Source organism: Carassius gibelio, chromosome B7 (assembly GCF_023724105.1).
Source record: "Carassius gibelio isolate Cgi1373 ecotype wild population from Czech Republic chromosome B7, carGib1.2-hapl.c, whole genome shotgun sequence".
In the NCBI taxonomy this organism is placed as follows: domain Eukaryota; kingdom Metazoa; phylum Chordata; class Actinopteri; order Cypriniformes; family Cyprinidae; genus Carassius; species Carassius gibelio.
In genome coordinates, this window is record NC_068402.1 from 2,718,653 (window position 1) to 2,740,053 (window position 21,401).

General features: G+C 36.2%; 1 protein-coding gene across 2 annotated transcripts; it reads right to left on the minus strand.

The window, feature by feature from the left end:
* Nucleotides 1-267: 267 nt before the first annotated feature.
* Nucleotides 268-21,173, minus strand: LOC127962226 (uncharacterized). 2 transcript variants are annotated; one of them, XM_052561748.1, is made up of 35 exons: nucleotides 20,942-21,173; nucleotides 20,023-20,064; nucleotides 18,930-19,667; nucleotides 18,513-18,593; nucleotides 17,598-17,660; nucleotides 17,179-17,226; nucleotides 17,075-17,110; nucleotides 15,709-15,765; nucleotides 15,577-15,627; nucleotides 13,446-13,511; nucleotides 13,279-13,350; nucleotides 13,150-13,194; nucleotides 12,115-12,159; nucleotides 11,952-12,032; nucleotides 11,838-11,879; nucleotides 10,713-10,781; nucleotides 9,924-9,983; nucleotides 9,775-9,840; nucleotides 9,614-9,661; nucleotides 6,360-6,419; nucleotides 6,214-6,273; nucleotides 6,078-6,134; nucleotides 5,944-5,991; nucleotides 5,749-5,844; nucleotides 5,624-5,674; nucleotides 5,307-5,357; nucleotides 5,174-5,230; nucleotides 5,017-5,097; nucleotides 4,884-4,937; nucleotides 4,717-4,803; nucleotides 4,532-4,618; nucleotides 4,354-4,393; nucleotides 4,201-4,252; nucleotides 3,432-3,765; nucleotides 268-2,073 (listed from the first exon to the last, which is right to left on the minus strand). In XM_052561748.1, exons 1-35 carry the CDS (start codon nucleotides 20,942-20,944, stop codon nucleotides 1,660-1,662), a joined length of 3,342 nt encoding a protein of 1,113 aa, XP_052417708.1. In that variant the 5' UTR covers nucleotides 20,945-21,173; the 3' UTR covers nucleotides 268-1,659. The 2 variants fall into 2 exon arrangements, with proteins under 2 accessions (XP_052417708.1, XP_052417707.1); XM_052561747.1 differs by having other exon boundaries at nucleotides 11,838-11,882.
* Nucleotides 21,174-21,401: the final 228 nt, after the last annotated feature.

The following is a 21,401-nucleotide window of genomic DNA, read 5'->3' on the forward strand; positions in this document are numbered from 1 at the left end:
AACAGACAAACACATTAATACAAACACATAACACTGCGTTCTTCAATATTCTTAAAACATTTAAAAGCAGCTGTTACATTCACAGTATCTCCGCTGAAAACAAACAAACAAAAACAAAAAAAAGATGCAATAGAAGTCTTCTTAAAGGTGCAGTGTGTACATTTTAGCGGCACACTCTAGTGGTGAGGTCGCAAATTGCAGCCAGCGGCTCAGCCCCCGCTTTCCTCATCTCTTAGAGAATCTACGGTGGCCGACGCAGATAAAGATGTCATTGGTCAAGACAGAGAGCAATTAGATTCCTTTACACAAGTTAAATCAAAGAATTATATTTAATTAAATATGCAATCCATCGATGGAATTGTGAATGTTAAAGTACTTGTTCATCATTGTGTCAGTGTTTTATTCACAATAACAACACGCAAGTCACGAAACGCGCTGTGTAGAGCAGTTTGTCCCTTCATGGCTACCGTAGAAACATGGTGGTGACTTCCATTTAAAGGGACCCACTGTGTATGTAGATAAAAATAGCTCAATCTAAAGTAATAGAAACATAACGGTTCATTAAGTTCTTTATACACGTCTGAAAAGTTTTTTGGGGGGAAGTTTTCATGGTTTATAGGGTTAAATGTACACTTGATCAGCAATGTTTTTCATTCACCCACACCGCATTTTTTTTTTTTTTTTTTTCTTATTGTTTTATTAAAATATCTCCATGAACATAATCATCAATTCATTGCTGTATTGCACAACATAATGTCAAGACATGAAAGACTGTGTGAGTGTGTAACAGCTTTAGGGTTGTTAATGTGCAAAATAAGAGCATACATAAAAAAAAAAACATTTCTTCCAAAGCGTAAAATCTCCTAGGACATAAAAGTAATTAGTCTGTGGCTTCACTCTCAGCATATGCAGAATAGAATTGTGAATAACAATGTGTAGAGTAGGATAGAAGTATGTGAGCTACAAACCAGCTTGTTTATTACACATAGCCTACATTTATGCATTTAGCAGATGCTTTTATCCAATGCTACTTACAGTTCATTCAGGCTATACATTTTTTTTTTTTTTATCAGTATGTGCATTCCCTGAGAATTGAACCCATGACCTTTTGCACTGCTGATGCAATGCTCTACCACTCTTCTTTATGAATACGACTATACAAAATAATAAAATATAATAAGAAATACCAGTCTGCAACATCAAGCAATATCACAAGTTATTAAACTATTAAAATAACTGGACGTGAATGAACCCAAACACGTTCAAATTACAAATGGCAGCGGACAATGTTACAAAAAAAAAAAAGGCAGATTAAAATAATTTTGAAGACTATACTGTTCTCAGGTTGTACAGCCATCGTGATGGGAACCACACAGTAAAACACAACAGGAATTGAGGTTCAAATGGGAAAACATTATCTGAAGAATCTTATAGATCATCAGAGATCTCATTACATGAGAACTCAATCCAGTTATGGTGAAGTTGTAAGATGCGTTCACACTGACAGTGATTTGAATCAACAAAGCAGCTGGACTTCATTTGATCTCAAGAGTAGAAACCTGCTGAGAATCGCCATTCCACTTTATGCAAATGAGCAGGAAAGCACTGCCGCGACAGCCAATGGGAGTGCAGACAGCTGAACCAAAACTTTGACATCTACTAGATGTTTCCGCTGGCGTCGAGCAGCTGTTCTCTGATGGAGTTGAGCTCCGCTAAACCTTCGTGGAGATGTTTGGCCAGACCCCGCACCTCAGCCGTCACCTCCTTCTTACAGCCCTTCTTCACCTCCTTCAAGTCTTTAGTGAAGTACTTGTCTATTCCTTTCTGCAGACTGGCTAACTTGGCCAGTGTGTTGCGAATTATTTCTTCAGCCTGATCTACTGGGCCATCAACTAAGCTAATGGTCTGGAGTGCGCGGCGTACCTCCCAGTCTCCGGTGTAGTAGTTGTTTCGTCGCAGAAGTGGATGAGAGCGCAGTCGACAGAGACCTTCAATGATGAACAGCAAACAGCGCTGCATTTCCACCAGCTGCGCCTCGTAGTCCATGATGATGAGCTCAATCTTCTTACGGTCCTGCAGAAATATGTTTAAAATATGTATTTATATGAGAACACATAATAGTAAGTTCACATTAATTGATGTTATTTAATGCATTAAGTGTTAATGATTTATTAATCTTTGTAAAAAAAATAAAAACATAAAAAATATTAACAGCGTTTACATTTTGGCATTTAGTTCAAGTGGCAATGCATTGGTCAAAGGCCATGGGTTCAATGCCCTGGCAATGCAGGAACTAGTAAAGTGTATTTACTGGATAAAATGCACAAATGTGCATGTAAATATATTTCTGTACTAAGAAATATGAAGATATATAGTTGAATCTTTCACATTTAAACAATAATAATAATGATAATACAAAAAGCATTGCCAGTTTGGGTCAAATTGGCCTCGGGTTTATTGCAGTTTTGCAATGCAACGTTTTTGATCAAAATAAATTAATAAATAAAGGTGTTCATGGTTTCTGCAGGTTTGAAAGATTTTAAGACCTTTATAAGAGCTAAGAAATTATTATTTTTTGTCTTACAGAGAAAATATCAGTTATTTTTCAAAAGAAAGTGAGATTGTGATTAAAACATGAAAAAATATCTGCCAACAGAGACAGAAAAATATAAACTTAATTCAAAGGGAAACAATTTATGATTCCTCGCTGTCTTCAACATAATCTCACTTAATTTTTTTTTTATACATTTATCAGAAAACAAGACTTCATATGTTCCTGTTGCATCTCAAGTAAATGCATCTTGATTTAAGGATGTTTAGATATATTTATTGGGTAACACGTCCAAATTGTTGAGGAATACATTAATTGTTGTGCAGTTTGTGTATCATTTAATTCCATAACTGTATGAATTCAAGACTTTCTGCACGTAATAAGACCTTTTAAAGTCTTATTTTGTGGAAGAGGAAATCAAGACTTTCTAAGACCTCATTAAGTCCCACATAAACCCTGATCCAGCTCAGCCTACTGTTACTTTTACTTCAAACTAAAATTAAACTGCAAAACTCAGCAATTATACAGTACCTTTTAATGCTGACAACCATGTCATGAGATAGAAAGAAGTTTGCACGATAGTGTTCCAATAAGCCATGTTAAAACTACTATTTAACTATTTAATTGTGTAATATATGGATGATTATTTAACCCAACCGCTGGGCCAAAACATCCCAATCGCTGGGTTTATCCACAGTTTATCCAGCGCTGGGTTGCATTTAACCCAGCATTCTTTAGAGTGTTGTAAAAAAGATTGAAAAGGATTAAATGGATAAGTGCAAGCATTTTCTTCTTTTGTGATCTGATAAATAAATAAAATGAGCCTAACGTGGCTTTAGAATAGCTTCACGTTGCCTAATTAAGCGCTGGGCATACGCACGTGCATGTTGTTGATGGTGTCTGAGATGGAGGCCGAAGCGGCTGTGATGCCGCCCGCTGTAGCCACGCCGAGGCCGATGGCCGAGATGATGACGGACACCCCGAAGGTGACAGGAATCAGCGCCAGCCCCGCGATAGCTGTGGCTCCTCCCACCGCGGTGGTCGTTCCTCCCGTGATGTTGGCGATTTTAGTGCGGTGGTGGAAGTTGCTGAGGTCGTCGGCGATGCCGTATAAGATCAGCACGTGCTGGTAGAGCAGCTCGGCGCGCTCCATGAACAGCTTCAGATACACACGGAGACTGCGGTGGACCTTATCAGCGACCGCTTTAAACGATCTGACAGGAGACAGACACAGACTTCATGAGTGTTTGACTCCTGGAGCACCAGATCATCCGATGGTGGATCAAAGTATACAAATCAAATGAGAATAAACTTGATTCAAAGGCCAAAACAAGATTGGCAGACATTTTTAGCTATTATAACAATACAATTATATATATATATATATATATATATATATATATATATATATATATATATATATATATAAAATCTACTTATTCATCAAAAAGAGAGAGATTTACTTTCCCTTTGCATTAGATTTTTTTTTTTTTTCATGAGCATAAAATCAATTTCTCAGAGGATAAGACTTCTTATCTTTGAATATTTTTATGTTTTAGTTTCTCAAGTCATTATAAATCTACTTTATGTAAACTGACTATTTGTTTGATTTATTTTTTTCAGCATGTAGATCACTGATGAAGTCTTACACGGTCTCTTCTTCTTTAGATCTGATCGTCTCAGGGGTTATTTCATCCCAGTCTGAAAACAGGAAGATTGACTGTTAAACGAGTCTGATCTGATTTGTGTGTGTGTGTGTGTGTGTGTGTGTGGTGAATTAGTGGATGATTGAATGCACTCACAGTCCACTGTGTTCCACCACTCCATCAGACTGTCAGTGTCCTGCCAATGAAACACACATGTATGACACCAGACTCAACATCACATCGACACACAAGGAATGGAAGGGACTCAGATACATAAACATCATCTACAGACAGAGTAAAGTAATCATGATGAGGTATGTCCGGTCTGACTGACCCCTTCATCCTCCTCTTCCTCCTGCGGCTGCTCTTCCTCCTGAGCTCTCAGTCGTCTCATGTCCATCTGAGCTGATATCCACTCAGCCTTACAGAGAAAAGACATCACGTTTAACCCATGGCATCAACAGTAAACGCAGTCTTGGTGAACAGAGACACTTGTGAACGGTGATGTACTGTGTGTACCTTGGCAGCTTCAGACAGGTGAAAGTCTCCAGACGTGGCTCCTGGAGGATCCAGAAACTCTTCAGGAAACACCTTCATGTCTTTAGTCTATTAAAACAGGGTATATTTCTATGAGATGATGACATTGTGAATGGTTTGATTGTGGATTGAGATGAACGCACACTCACCTGTGGCTCTCTGCGATGTGTGTCAGTCTCTCGAGGTTTCTGGGGTTTGTTATCCTGCGCGAGAGGAAACTTCAGCGTTAAACGTGTTTGTGTGAACGCCAGCGAAAGCATGATAATGAAGTGATGGAGTTACCGGTTCGTATTCCTCCCAGCCTTCGTCCTCCGCCTTGAACAGATCTGCTCCCTTCGCAGGGAACTCGTGGTCCTCAAAGCTCTGCAGACATCAGTAACAATATCATCTCAATCTCAATCTGACGATCAAACTGAGTTCAGAAGAAGCAGTCGCTCACCTTCGAGTCTCGATGGGACAGAAGAGGAGGCACTTTCAGAAGAGGAGGCTTCTTCATCTGAAACATGTACACATTTAGTTACAGGAAAGGGACTACAATCAACACAAATCCGCTGCAGAAAGAAGTCCATCACCTCTGAAGCGTCACGATCTTTGCTCTGCTTGATCTCAGGGGTTTCAGCACTCTAGAAAACACAGACATCAGTGATCTCGGTCAGCTGTGTGTTAACTAAGAAATATCAATTACTGCTACTGTAGATCATTTCATATTCAATAGATGGTCAGGATATTTTAAATAATCGAAGCAGTCTGAAGCAAAGTTTACAAAACGATGAAAATGTCAAGAACAAAAAAAAAGTGAGTGTGCGGTAAAACTAAAATGAAAAAGTTTATGAATGAAACTTTTAATTGTAAATGTCTCTTTCTCTCGGCTCGGAGTTTGACGGTTTACCTTTAATTGTCTGCGAGGAATGCGAGGGACTTTAAACTTCAGCGATTTCTTCTGCACAGACAGTGAATAAAGCAAATTAAAATGCAATTAAAATCATCAGAGCGATCATAAGAGCATAAACTCACCGGTCGACACTCTGTCATCTCCTGATGTTTCTCAAAGCTGTCTGACCGACTGAAGACATCTGAGGATTTATGGACATCTGTCTCCAGATCAGACGGCTGGAAAAAAAAATATGATAAACATATAAACACCCTTAGAATGAGCAGAACTGCTGGATTTCTGAGTCTTGTTTCTGTGGTATGTTTAATCATCATTACCTTTGAATCCCATGATGCAGGACTCATAAAGCCGTTAGAATATGAACTCTAGAAAAGACACATCAGTCATATAAGCAATAATCTCACCAGAAGTGAGCAGAATATGAGACTGTGTGAGAATAACGCTTCTGAACCTGAGCGTTGTTGGGTGAATAACTCCGTCCAGCTTCAGTTTTCAGTACTGTGTCTTCCTGAAAACAGATGTATTAGATGATATCAGTGAACAGACACACAAACCAAAGCATGCTCTCATGAAGAAGTCTTCTTTACCTTCAACCCGTGAGCTGTGTGACCAAACGCTCCCTTCAGATCATCAAACCCGTCATCATCCTAAAGCACAGTTAATGTTAAACATTCGGACACAAAGAGGAGGATCGATCTACACGATGATGAAGATCTACACGACTCGGACAAACCTTCAGATGTTGAGGAGGAGTGAATCCATGAGCTCCCTTCAGCTCAGAGTCATCACTGTCCTGTAACACACACACACACACACACACACACATCTACTGTAACACACACACACATCTACTGTACACTATACTGACGTGATCAACAGCAATGTTTGCCTAAATAAACATAAAAAAGATGATGCTTGACATCTGCTTCACTTAAAACATGCATTAAAATTAAATAATGATAGTAATAGTAACAGCAAACATGCATTTACAACATCCTGGAACACACAGTTCAGAATCCGTTTATTGAAATGTTATGATATTTTTGTTTGTTTTTAAAGACTGCATTCATAGTTTGACAATATATAATAAAAACTAATACAAAACTATAAAACAAACAGAAACAAAATGTGTTTATATAAATAAAATAAATAACATTTAATTTAAAGAATTAATAAAATAAAAAAATATCAATGATTGTAAAATAACCACGGAAGAGGATTATGGCCAAGCAACTTTTCTCACATTTTGAGAAAAAAATAAATAAATAAAAAAACATTTTCAAGAAACAAAGTAGAGATGTTAAGATAAAATATTTGAGGAAAAAAGTTTAACCCTCATGTGGTGTTCGGGTCAATTTGACCCGGAGAAGATTTTCTTTTTCCCGAAAATAATAGTTAATGTTATCCCTTTGGACTGAAACTTAGTGACTTTGTTCCCAAAGGGTATAACTAAAATAAAAAAAAAATTGGGAAATTTTCTTACTTTTTCGTGGGGGTTTTGTTACCTTGTTACACTTGTGGTGTTCCCGGTCAAAAATGACCGGCCTATAAAAAATAGCTCATAAATCACTCATTATACCATATTTTCACCCAATCTTGGATTCAATCTTTTTGTCAACTTGTTCTCTTTCAATTAGGACTGGTTTTATATTTCTGTTCGCATCTGATTAATCGTGGGCCTCATTTATCTGAGAGTAGGCATCTCATTTTTTGAGTAAAAAACAAATAATTTATGAGTAAATTTGGAAATATGTAAAAAAATTATGAAAAAAATGGCTACTGTTGATCACACTAGTCTACTCTAATGTTTCACCAGGAATTTTGTTTTGAAACTTTTGTTTTGTAAAAAATATGGCACATAGTCACACTTGTGGTGTTCCCGGTCAAAAATGACCGGCCTATATAAAATAGCTTAGAAATCACTCATTATACTATATTTTCACCCAATCTTGGATTCAATCTTTTTGTCAACTTGTTCTCTTTCAATTAGGACTGGTTTTATATTTCTGTTTGCATCTGATTAATCGTGGGCCTCATTTATCTGAGAGTAGGCATGGTCAAAAATGGTCACAATGGCCGACCATTGAAAGTGAATGGGAGAGACTGAAAATAACAGAACAATTTAGTTTTCAGGAGCATGTTCATTATTTTCATGTACACATATGAGCATATGTGCTTGCAAATATCGAGCCCTTGGACCTGTGCATGTATCGATACATTTATACACACGCTACCCAGACACACACACGTTAAAACACACAAACTTTTTTGAGTATTACACAAGGAAAACCTTCAGGAGGAGGCTGTTCCTAGAAGAGCTGGGGAAATCCATGGTGACCCACCTGATACAGAGGCGCCAAGATATACCCAGAGCACTGCCCTCTGCTACATTGGTGAGAGACATACAAACACCAGAACCAGGTCCTTCAGCTGGCACAGGCAAAGGAGAGAAACAAAAGAGATGCACTTTGTGTGCCCCAAAAGATGTGAAAACAGGCACTGTCTGTTTCAAATGCAGAGTGCACATTTGCAAGGCACATACATTATACTGTTGTCAGTCATGTGCATAAGTGACACAAAATGACCAATTGCAAGTTACCTTAAAAATGCTTTTGTTAGTCACTTGCATGAGTTCACACAGAGACCGTCACAGTTTCTTATTTTGGTTAGTTAATAATTTGGAAAACTGAAAGAAAACGAACAGTGTTTGATTTGTGTTCTCTATATGACAGCGTTAATGTGTTTATTTTTTGTATGTCACAATGGTCAGATTTGTCAGGGAACAGCACAAGTGTTACTGTGCACCCCTTTTCTGAAAAATTAAAGCATTTCAAAATACAAGCCCTGTGTTTTGTAATCTTCTCCATTCACTTTCAATGGCCGGCCATTTTTGACCGGGAACATCACAAGTGTGACTTTGTGCCATTTTGTACAAAATAAAAGCATTTCAAAAAAAAATCCTGGTTAAACATTAAAGTAGGCTAGTGTGATCAACAGATGAAACTTTTTTTCACCTTTTTCACAATATTGACAAAATTATTAACAAATAATGCTTTTTTCACTCAAAAACTGAGGTGCATAAGCTCGGATAAATTACTCCTACAATTAAATAGTTTGAAAATTAAATGCAAAACCAGTCCTAATTGAAAGATAACAAGTTGACAAAAAGATTGAATCCAAGATTGGGTGAAAATATGGTATAATGAGTGATTTCTAAGCTATTTTTTATAGGCCGGTCATTTTTGACCGGGAACACCACAAGTGTGACTTTGTGCCATATTTTTTACAAAACAAAAGTTTCAAAACAAAATTCCTGGTGAAACATTAGAGTAGACTAGTGTGATCAACAGTAGCCATTTTTTTCATAATTGTTTTTCATATTTCCAAATTTACTCATAAATTATTTGCTTTTTACTCAAAAAATGAGATGCCTACTCTCAGATAAATGAGGCCCACGATTAATCAGATGCGAACAGAAATATAAAACCAGTCCTAATTGAAAGAGAACAAGTTGACAAAAAGATTGAATCCAAGATTGGGTGAAAATATGGTATAATGAGTGATTTATGAGCTATTTTTTATGGGCCGGTCATTTTTGACCGGGAACACCACAGGTGTTATTGGGTTTTGAACACCACATGAGGGTTAAATAAAATATTGAGAATAAACTCTTTAAATTATTGAACATTTAAAGAAAATAAAATTTTCATTTTCTCAAAATTTACCTTTTTTTTTTTTTAAACATGACTAAAATTTTATGAGTTTAATCTGAACACTTTATTTCAACTTTTTTTTCTTGCAATTTAAAGAGTTTTTTTTTTTTTTTTTTTACAACTTTAACCTCAGGATGGTTTTATTTAAAATGTATTCATTTATTTTCTAATCAATTTCTGTAAACAACTCTGCCACATTTTACACTAAAAAATAAAATAAAGCGTATCCAGTAAATATTAAACAAATAATACTCTGTTTAGAAAATCATTCTACCTTGAGATGTTGTGTTTCCTCCTTTCTTTCATGATTAGCCTTGTCAACCTATTAGCAGATAAACAACAACAACACAATTACTATATGTAAAATATAATGTAAGCTTAATAATTATACTAACACACCAAGTGTTATAACAGAGAGAAAGCATCCGGTCTCACCTTAGATAAACCGATGACAAAGCCTCTGTGAGGAACAAACTTAACTCGCACTTTCTTTCTCTGTTTCTGGAAAACATATCACAATAACACTAACAGTGAGTAAAATAATGATTTATGATAAACGAAAGACAGAGCAGGAAGATCTCGACCTGTGCGTCAGTCTCTGTGTTTCTCTCTTCATCCTCCAGATGTGTGTCCACCTCTGGCATCTACAGCAGAACATGATGAAGATATCAGCGTGTGGAAAAAACATTAGTATTCTACAAAGGTAGAGTAAAGTAATCTATCACACGCGTGATTCACTTCAAAACTACTTTGATTGATTGAGTGTTCTGAAGCTGTTGAATAGAAACACACTGAGGCCATCTGCTGGACACAGACCTGCACTGACAACATCCATCACCATGCATTTCTACTCGTTTTGATTGTTTTACCTGTCAGCATTAGTATACAGCTTTGGATAAATTTGTCTGCTAAATGGCTAAATGTGTATGTGTGTGTGTGTGTGTGTATGTGTGTGTCAATTACATCAAAACTTCATGAATTTGGTAAAACTGTAGAAACACAGTTAAATACTCAGCTTTGGTAAAAGATGTACAATTCTGAATAAGAAAGAGTTACGGAATGATTTCATTGGGTTTATTTTTTACACAACAGATTCATTTATTGTAGATTTAATTTAAATTTCCAGATTTGTCAGCTGTAGACAAGAAATATGAATTGAACTGCTCTGATTTCCAGTATTTCTATGATGTGAAAGGTCTCAGCGTGTTGTTTTGATGGGTTTGGAAGGAATGCTTTGACTCATGACCACATGAGCTGATAACTCTTATCAGACACGCTCTTAATGCAGGAGTGTGTGTGTGTGTGTGTGTGTGTGTGTGTGACACAGATCACGTTCCGTCAGAGAAACAAACACAACTAGGAAACTGCTTCACCTGGTGACTGTCTTGGACTGAAGCGCCGACATCCACATCACCTTCCACAAAGGGATCTTTGGAGAAGGACTGCAAAAACACACACACACACACACACACACACACACATAGTTTTCAAATTCAAATAAGCTTGAATAAATATATAGTTATATATATTCTAATTCTGCAAAAGACCAGTGGAAATACCCTTGCCTCCATCAGAGGAGGACCGCTCATCTAAACTTTCAATTAGTCAAGTTACTGATCCAGTTTGACTGTAAGAGTCCTGTTTAATTTCCTAACAAAGATGTCGAAACATGACTACAACTTGATTTCTCTTCATGAAGCCTGCGATGAAGACATGATTGAGGAGATTGAAGTGGACCAGGCTAAGACTATTGAGGACAAGGCCATGGATAGAAGAAGAAGAAGATAGGGTTAACTGAGACCACACACTGATAAAAAAATAAAAAACCTTGCGGGTCAGAGAGAGGAAGGCAAGAGGAGATATGATCCAGATGAGGCGTTAGCGTTTTTCTTCTGGATTAGAGTGATACTTGAGTATCTGCTCATTCCCCTCAAGGGTTTAAAATCTGCCTTCTCTTCTCTTCCTAATTCCCCTGTAACCACCTTCTCTCCACCTGAACGAGGGTAGGTTTCTTCAGGTCGCTTCTTGACTGGGGCTCCTGTGCATTGCATTTACCAGTATGTGTGTTCCCTGTACCTCGAAAGGGAACGTCTCAGGTCACTTATGTAGGGAACGAGACACTGCATCCCCGGTTACATAAGTAGCCTGAGACTTTATTTCTGTACTTCCAGACAAACTAAAGTAGAAACTTTGTCTTTGCAACTGGATGAAATACAATAATTGTTACAATAAATGTTTTCTTTATAGTTCTTTTTTTTTACATTTATATATAGCTTATATTAATTTTATTAAAAAAAAAAACAAACAAAAAAAAAAAAACATAGGAATTGCCAGAGCAAAGATGAAAATAAGACGTATGCAGATTAAACCTCCATTGAGGTATCCTGTGTATTTTAATTCCTGTATGTTTTAAGAATGGGTCTCTGTTGGTTTATTGATATGCAATCTAGTATTTAAGTCTATATTTCTCATAAACATGCAAACACAGAATAAATTACCTTTGACGGTCGTCGTGGCACAGGAGGCTTGAACTTCTGCAGCTTCTGTCAAAATAAATCAGTCAAAATACAAAACACGTCAACCACAAACAGCAATGTTCGACCTGCTCTCACCGGTGTGCAGTCCACATCTTCTGCTTTCTTCTCTCCCCACGCCACCAGATCCTCATGTTTGGACGAGGACGGTAAATCATCCTAGTATGAGAATGAAACGAGTTTAAATGTTGCTCGTCTGATTATTAAACTGATTATTGAAGTACAGTCGCTCTAAACAAACCTTATAGTCTGGAGAGAGTTTAGCTGAAGCTTCAGCAGATTTCACCTGAAGATGTAAATGAACAGCATCTTCAGTAATAAATGAAGCTATAATACATTACAGCGGGCTTGACAATATAATAAATCATTATCCCATCAGCCAATAATTATACAGTTCAGGTCTCTTGTGTGTAATGTTATTAACAATCATTTATCTGGAAGTATTGCTAAAAGTGTTCAATGAAAATATAAACTGCTTCTTATTATAATGATTTAAATTAGCTGCCTTTTGTCTTAGGGTTAAACAAACATATTTTTATAGATGTTTAAAGTTATGCATTTATCAGATGCTTTTATCCAAAGTGACTTATTACAGTATGTGTATTCCCTGGGAATCGAACCCACAACCTTTTGCGCTGCTAACACAACGCTTTACCACCGAGCCACAGGAACTGTGACACCAGAATATACATTACATACTTATAGCAATATACAGACATCAAAATATAATTAGACTATATGAAATGAAAGTTAAATAATAAAGTAAAATAGGCCTTTGCAGGATCAATTCTGTAATTAAATTTAATTAATATTTATAAAATATTATATATTGTTTATATCGCAATGTATAAATTACAAATTTCTACATTATATATTTATAAATTATTATAAATTATTAAACTATTACATAATACTTATGTTATTCATTTGTAATTTAGTTAAAAATCAAACTTTTTTCGTTCATTATATAATTTTAAAAGTATTTAAATTATTTTATTATTTGAAAAGTATATATATATATATATATATATATATATATATATATATATATATATATATATATATATATATATATATATATATATATATATATATATATATATATATTAAACTATTAACCAAAAACTATCATAACTATTAACTAAAAACAAAACTACTATACAATATTATTATCTTTTTAATTTTTTATAAAAAAAATATATTTATGTAAAATATAAAAAATGTTTAAATACAATTAAAATACAAACTTCCGTTGGCTGTAACGGTAAGGTTTTACCTTCGATCCTCTGCGGTGTGTGATAATCTTGGGTCTTGACTTCTTCTGTTGAGAGAGAGAGAGATAAACATCTGAAACACTGAAACAATCACTGAAACAACCAGGATTCAGGAATAAAGCGCTTCATACAGGTTTGTGCTCGGCAGCTCCGTTCTGTTCTTCTTTTTCTGGAGTGAAGAACTCGTCTGTGCCATCAATGAGCTTCAACACCATACAGAAAGAATGAATATGATCTGGAATCAAACACTGAAGCTGATCCTCTTTTATTATCTGAGATGAGATGAGATGAGATTCACCTTTGAGCCTCGATTCAGTGAGATTGTGTTCGTCTCGGAGATCTTCAGTTCATCTCCAGTTATATCCTGAATCAGAGATACTGAGATTCAGCTCTGTCATTTCTTCACATCACACTCTTAAGAAGCTTATCTTCGGGGAAACGTGACTTTGTGTCGCACAGTTCAGAACTTTAACTTTCTCACAGTTTATTTCTAGACATTCTAAGTGAAAGTGAAAGTGAAAGTGACATGACATATAGCCAAGTATGGTGACCCATACTCAGAATGTGCTCTGCATTTAACCCATCCGAAGTGCACACACACAGAGCAGTGAACACACACACACACACACACACACTGTGAACACACACCCGGAGCAGTGGGCAGCCATTTATGCTGCGGCGCCCGGGGAGCAGTTGGGGGTTCGATGCCTTGCTCAAGGGCACCTAAGTCGTGATATTGAAGGTGGAGAGAGAGCTGTTCATGCACTCCCCCCACCCACAATTCCTGCCGGCCCGAGACTAGAACCCACAACCCTTCGATTGGGAGTCCAACCCTCTAACCATTAGGCCACGACTTCCCCTTAAATTTATTTAAAGTCACATTTCTGAATTAATTTTATTGCAAATCTGAGTTTATTTCTCACAATTCAGACTTTTCACTTTCAATTCTGAGGAAAAAATATCTGAGATGTGAGAAATGTTTAATTTGTAAGATTTAAAGTTGTTTTCTTTCTTTCTTTCTTTCTTTCTTTCTTTCTTTCTTTCTTTCTTTCTTTCTTTCCTTGTTTTTCTTTCTTTCTTTCCTCCTTTCTGTCTTTCTTTATTTCTTTCTTTCCTTCTTTCTGTCTTTCTTTCTTTCTTTCTTTCCTTGTTTTTCTTTCTTTCTTTCCTCCTTTCTGTCTTTCTTTATTTCTTTCTTTCCTCCTTTCTGTCTTTCTTTATTTCTTTCTTTCCTTCTTTCTTTCTTTCTTTCTTTCTTTCTTTCTTTCTTTCTTTCTTTCTTTCTTTCTTTCTCTCTTTCCTTTTGTCTTTCTTTCTTTCTTTCCTTCTGTCTGTCTTTCTCTCTTTCTCTCTTTATTTTCTTTCTGTCTTTCTTCTGTCTTTCCTTCTTTCCTTCTGTCTTTCTCTTTCTTTCTTTCCTTCTCTTTCTTTCTTTCTGTCTTTTTCTTTCCTTCCGTCTGTATATCTTTCTTTCTTTCTTTCTTTCTTTCTTTCTTTCCTTATGTCTTTCCTTCTTTTCTTTTGTCTTTCTCTTTCTTTCTTTCTTTCTTTCTTATTTTATCTTTCTTTCTTTCTTACTTCTGTCTTTCCTTCTGTCTTTCTCTTTCTTTATTTCTTGCTTCATTACTTCTGTCTTTCTTTCTTTCTTTCTCTTTGTTTCTTTCCTTCTGTCTTTCTCTTTCTTTCTTTCTTTCTTTCTTTTTCTTTCTTTCTTTCTTTTTCTTTCTTTCTTTCTTCTGTATTTCCTTCTTTCCTTCTGTCTTTCTCTTTCTTTCTTTCTTTCTTTCTTTCTGTCTTTTTCTTTCCTTCCGTCTGTCTTTCTTTCTTTCTTTCTTTCTTTCTTTCTTTCTTGCTTTCTTGCTTTCTTGCCTTATGTCTTTCCTTCTTTTCTTTTGTCTTTCTCTTTCTTTCTTTCTTTCTTATTTTATCTTTCTTTCTTTCTTACTTCTGTCTTTCCTTCTGTCTTTCTCTTTCTTTATTTCTTTCTTTCTTTCTTCTTTCTTTCTTTCTTTCTTTCTTTCTTTCTTTCTTTCTTTCCTTCTGTCTTTCTTTCTGTCTTGCCTTATGTCTTTCCTTCTTTTCTTCTGTCTTTCTCTTTCTTTCTTTCTTTCTTTCTTTCTTTATTTCTTTCTGTCTTTTTCTTTCTGTCTTTCTCTGTCTTTCTTTCTTCCTTTTTTTCTTTTTTTCATTCTTTCTTTATATCCGTCTATCCTTCTTTCTCTCTCTCTTTCCTGGGCCGAGGCAAGCTTCTAGAAGTGTATATCTTATGATTGTGAGTTATTTATAGTCAGATATAAACGCTGTGAGTTAAAGGGTCACAGTTGTTCTGAAGCAGTATATGTTTCAGTGTCAGAGGAATTGTTGTTAAACAGCTGAAGTCCTGATGGAAATCCCCGTCCATGTTTAGTTCTGAGCCAGATGGACTTTACCTTCGAGCTCCTCCTGATCAGCAGCGAGTGTCTCAGTTTCCTTCCCAGAGTCTGAAGATCAACAGAGACACAATCACAGATGAAGAAGAACAAACACCTCAAACTCTCTCAGAGTTCAGACTCACGCTGTACCTGCTTCCCGTTCCTCTTCACCGTCCCATCAGCTGCTCCATCAGACGCGTCTGGAATCTGCCGGAGTGATTGTGAGGATTGTGAGAGAGATCTTAATAACGTGAGAGATGCTTGCTCATGTCTTCAGGACAATGCTGTGTGTTTGATAATGCTATTTCTGTTATTTTTGTTATTTGTATGGAGGATGAGAACTCCAAAAACAATACATTAAATATGCAACTAAATAAATGTGTGTATAAATAACCATAATCTTGTTTAAATACATATATAAATAAACGTGACTAAATTAGCCAAATAAATTAAATAAACTGATGGGCAAATGGAAATGATTAAGGAAATGCTAAACCCATCCTAACTCTTTTGGTTTAATTCCTCATTTATTTCTGAATGTAGTTTCTCATTTATTTTTCCTCTGCACAACATGCTAATGAGATCGTGTCATAGCTGGGGGCGTGTCTTTCCCTTTGACAGGAAATGCATTTAAATCCAGGTTAACCTATGTAAAGTCACTTTTTCGGAGCAGAGCAAGATACCGTATTGCCTGTGCACTATCTGTGGCTTTACAAACGACTCAACGGACATTTTTGCAGGCCTCGTCCTCCATAGTTTTGCGTCTCCATGGGGGAAGTGTTTAGTATTATTTATATACTATTATAGTTTTTATAAATATTTTATATATTACATTTTATTTTTATATTTTCAGTTTTTAATTTCCCATCTTTACCACCAGTTTTCAAATTGACATTATGTAAACTATTAAATCAATTAATTGATCACTTATTTATTAGTAGTACTATTGTTAGTATTACATTTTTTTATTATTACTCAATTTATTTTTTATTTTATTTTATTTATTTTTATTTTCTATTTGTATTTTTTTTATTTTATTGCAGTTATTAACTAAAACCATTTTTTTTCATTACTTGACTTAAAATAAACATTAACTGAAACAAAATAGATTATTAAAATGTGTACTAAACCAGGTAAAACTAAATACACAAAAATTAAAACTCAATAAAACTATAGAATAATACAACTACAATTATTTAGACTAATACAAATAATTGCAAATAAATGCAAACAAATAATTAAAATACCAACAGTTGAACTACAATTAAAAATAAAACAGAAAATAAACAAATAAAAAAATAATTCAAAATAATCTAATATTTATCTAAAATATAAATAATACCAAAATAAAAACCATTGAAGTTCTGGTTTGTGTTCATTTCCAGAATGTAAACAGCTTGAACTCTGATCAGTCTTGACTTCACGTTGTTTGTAAGCAGCATGTTGCTCTGAATAAGCTCTTCATCTACTGTTTTAACTGTTTTCTCTTCTGTGTTCAGACAGAGCCGTGACTCACCTTCACAGAGTCTCTCCGAAGCCTGATCTTCCCCGTCTGAAACACAGAAAGTGTGAGTGTTTGTGCACCGTCCGCTCTACATGTGTGAGATCAGCAGAACTTACAGGTTTCTCCTCTGAAGAGTGTTCAGGCCAGTCCTCCACACACCTTTCCTGAAAATCATGTTTGAAGAATGTGTTACCATGTGAAGAAATATGAATCCGCATCAGGGTGTTTCTGATACTACAGGAATTCTGTTTACCTTTTTTTTTTTTTTTTACTTTTTTTTTTCCCCTACATAAAAGTCAAATTAAAAAGCATCCTGGAGACTTTTCATCATGCTTGCAGAAATGCCTCTTATTTAGAGAAAGTATGAAAAATGTCTAAAAAAATTATATGGTGATTTTATTCCACAAGCAGTTATTCATATATATATATATATATATATATATATATATATATATATATATATATATATATATATATATATATATATAAAAGCCACGCAGCTGGAGAAAGACAGGGCCTGACTGGAAACACACACCTGACCGATGAGAAGAACGTCCTCAAACACCTGCAGATCTCTCTCGGTCTCAGCCGACGTCATCTGATCATAACAACACATCACTGAGCTAACATTTCACACAAATTACATACACATTATACACACATAGATATAGACTTCGATATCAACACACATACAGCACGTGAAGCATCCCAGATTACATTTACTCTAGATTCAAACATGCAAAAAAACTATTTTCAGTGATGTAAATAAATAGAAGACACGTGATTTCATCGAGGATTGTTAAAAGTGGGTATTTCATGTCAGAAATGTTTGACCAGTGAATTTCCATGATTTGATGTGATTACTAAACAAAGGTGTTTTTTTTTTCGAAAGGCTGCTTTACCAACACCGATGTCTGATTTGACTGTTTAACCAAACTAACCAAAAGCACACCGCATGAGTTTTAAAAGCAGACCAGATGATTGAATAACATCATGAAAACAATCATCGGAATAATGTGCAATGACCGACTGTGCACAATAAGACCAGAAAAGTGTTAATACTCAAATCATATTATAAATAAATACATGTGTGTGTATATTAAATCTGATTTAATAAATATATATGTTTTACTTGCCCTTCATGTCCCCTGTATTTTTGTACTTTAAGTTTTAGTTTATACCATGTATAGCAATATCAAATACTAAAATCAACCAGAAAATGTTAAAGAAAGACAAAAAATGTACATAGTTTTTTTTTTTTTTTTTGTAGAATGAAAAAATGAATGACAGAATGAACGCATCTTGATCCGATCTGAACTCCAGCAGAAGAATGAGTCGTGGCACAGAAGTGAATATTATCAGCAGATAGCATCAGAGTTAACTCTCTCTCACCGAAGGACGATCCAGGAAATGACAGGCCTGAAAGGGAAACTGAAGGAGCCTACAGTACCTGAGAGAGAGCAGGAGGCTGGGGGGGGATCTTCGGGGCTTTACTGCGAGGGGCAGCTTTGGGCGGGAGCCTCCTGAACATCTACAACACCAGAGGTCACAGTTAGTTTAGCCGAAATGATCTGAGGAGCACACATTTCCTTACTACAAAATATAATTAAAACTATAATAGCTAAATACATATACAACTACTTCCAAATATTAATACAATTATAGGGTCATTTAAGGATAATGTGGCAATTTTCTCCAGCCAATAGCAAAAAGGTCCAAATTTACCTGAATTCACATTTACTTAAATAACACTTACAATGATATGAGTATAAATTATAATTTAGTTTATTTTCTGGAGAATATATATGTTCAAATCCATCAAATACAGACTAAAATCGTGTTGTCCTCATTAGAAAGATGTTCTCACCAGGTCTCCGTTTGAGACGTTTGTGAACGGTGTTGTCTCTTGAACGCCTCCACTGAGCAAAGCATCATGGGACATGCCACTGTCTTGTTTTGCATCTTGACGGGTGAACAGCTGATGATACTGGCTCTTGTGTTCGGACGGAGCTTGATTCTGAGGGTCAAACAGAGGATCATACGTCTCGACGTCGGAGACTTTGGTTCCTGCGGTGGACGTCCTGAAAACATCTTCAGACGCTGGGCTTCTGTTAGAAACGAACGGAGAGGTGGAGAGCCAAGGAGTCTGGAAGAAACCGTTCGTTTCAGAGGATGTTTCTTGGAAAGCGTTGACGGGACCGGATGGTGAAGCTGGGGAGGGCGTGGCTTGGGATTTCTTCTGTCTGGATAGGATGAATTCCAGGAGAGGATCCCTCTGATTGGACGAAGAGCAGGATTCTGTGTTCTGATTGGCTGAGCTGCTGTGCGTCACATCAGGGTCTGCTTTCTCTTTAAAAGGCTGGAAAATGTCTGTGTCTTCGCCCCAAATGTCTGATGTAGATGTGGTCTGGAACCCATTGGGTGTGCTGTCACTATAAAAATCAGCTGGAGGAAACAACACCCAGTCTGGAGCTGGGAAGGGGTCGTCTAGAAACTCAGGCATCTGATGAATGCCGTTGCTTCTGGTTAAACTCTTTACGTCCGGCCACACATGGTTTTCTCTGATTGTGTTACTAGCATCTCGATGATCTCCATTCACTGGACTCTGAGAATCAGAGAATCAAAGTATTTTACCGTATGCAAGAAAACAGATCCATCTAAAATCTTGAAAAATGAAAATATGATGATTTACTGCTCAAGAAACATTTCTGATTTCTGATGTTGAACACATATAAATAGGCTCTACGCTGTATATGTTAGTGTCTCTGTGTGTGTGTGTGTGTGTGTGTGTGTGTGATTGAATATTATGCATATTCAACTTAAGAAGTGAAAATGTTTATTTTAGCTGTGTGTGAAATGAACTGGCCGGACTTTGATTTTCACGAAGAGAGAAGTTAATTATTAAATTAATAATAATAAATAAAATAAAATAAAAAACACAATCCAGATCAGAATCTCACCTCCATAATCAGACCTGAGACACCAAACAGCGAATCACCATCCTGTGAAAAACACAGCACAAATTATAATATCCAGAACATTAACAAATAAAAAGGTACAGTTACTGAGACAGATTATATTGCACTTCAGCTATTTGCATCTTTGATTTTAATCACATACATATCTCTAAAAGCCTCTTTTTTCCAGAATGAGTTTGTTTCTCCACTTCAGCAGTACTTTCTAACATCAAACCTCACAGTTTCTCTATTCTGAGGGGTTTTATAGAGGGGCGTCTTCATATATCATTCAGCATGATTATAGATGTAAAACATCAATAATAAAATCAAATAAATAATAATAATAAACAAATAAAATATTGCAAATATCAATGCAATCAATCAGCTGGGGTAGTGTGGTGATATCTATAAGTTGAATAGTTTGTACTCTATTCAGCTGGTAGTGTTGTTGTGTCTCTCCTCTAAATGGTGTTTATCCTTTAATCACGAAGAGTTGCAAAAGCAGTCATATTTCAGCTATGTTAGCATGACGACGCACAGAAAGGCACAACACGTGACGTCAGTGATGACGTACACAAGCCTTCTGTACTTGTGTACTAGTCACCATAGATAACGTGGAGATACATTAAACTATAATAGCCTATACATTAGGCCTGCATTGAAGACAATCGAGCAAATTAAACGAATGAGATGAATTTCACTCAGATTTATTAAATAAAGCAACATCAGCACTCATGAGACGTTTCCCACGCAGCATCTGCAGCAGTTTCAGATAGCGAGCTTCTGTGTGTGTTTGTGTAAACTCGACGCCCGCTGTGTTTAGTAGAAATATTGATTTTGTAAAGAAACGCGCGCGGTTATGTTTTAAGCTCGATATTTAATTAATTCTGCCTGTTTGAAGCATGTAATAAAACGAACTTACCATGTATGCTGTGAGGTTTCCACAGAGTCTTTCTGGAAACTTGTGGAAGAAGTGAACCTCTCGCCAAACTTGTTATAAGAAGACGAGCACGCGCAGCAGGTGAGTTTGCGTCTAGCTCGCGCCTCCTTCAGCTTTCACCCGAGTGAAACTATGTTGACCTACCTGTCCTGTCTCAGGTATGTCATATGTCACAGCCCTGTCAACCTACAGACTCAGATGAACCCGGGCAGAACAGAAAACACGAGCGGACCGGATGAAGCAGTTCAGTTCTTACAATAATAATAACACGCGACGCGATGCGATGCGCTCGCGAGCTTCAGAACCACTGCGAACACTTCAGGATCGCGCGTGGATTTAAGCCACCTTGCCTGGTGATGTTTGCCCAGCATACAGATTAAGTATAATTAAGAATAGGCCTACTCTTCTTCTTTATTATCAGAATCATTATCCTGAAATCTGA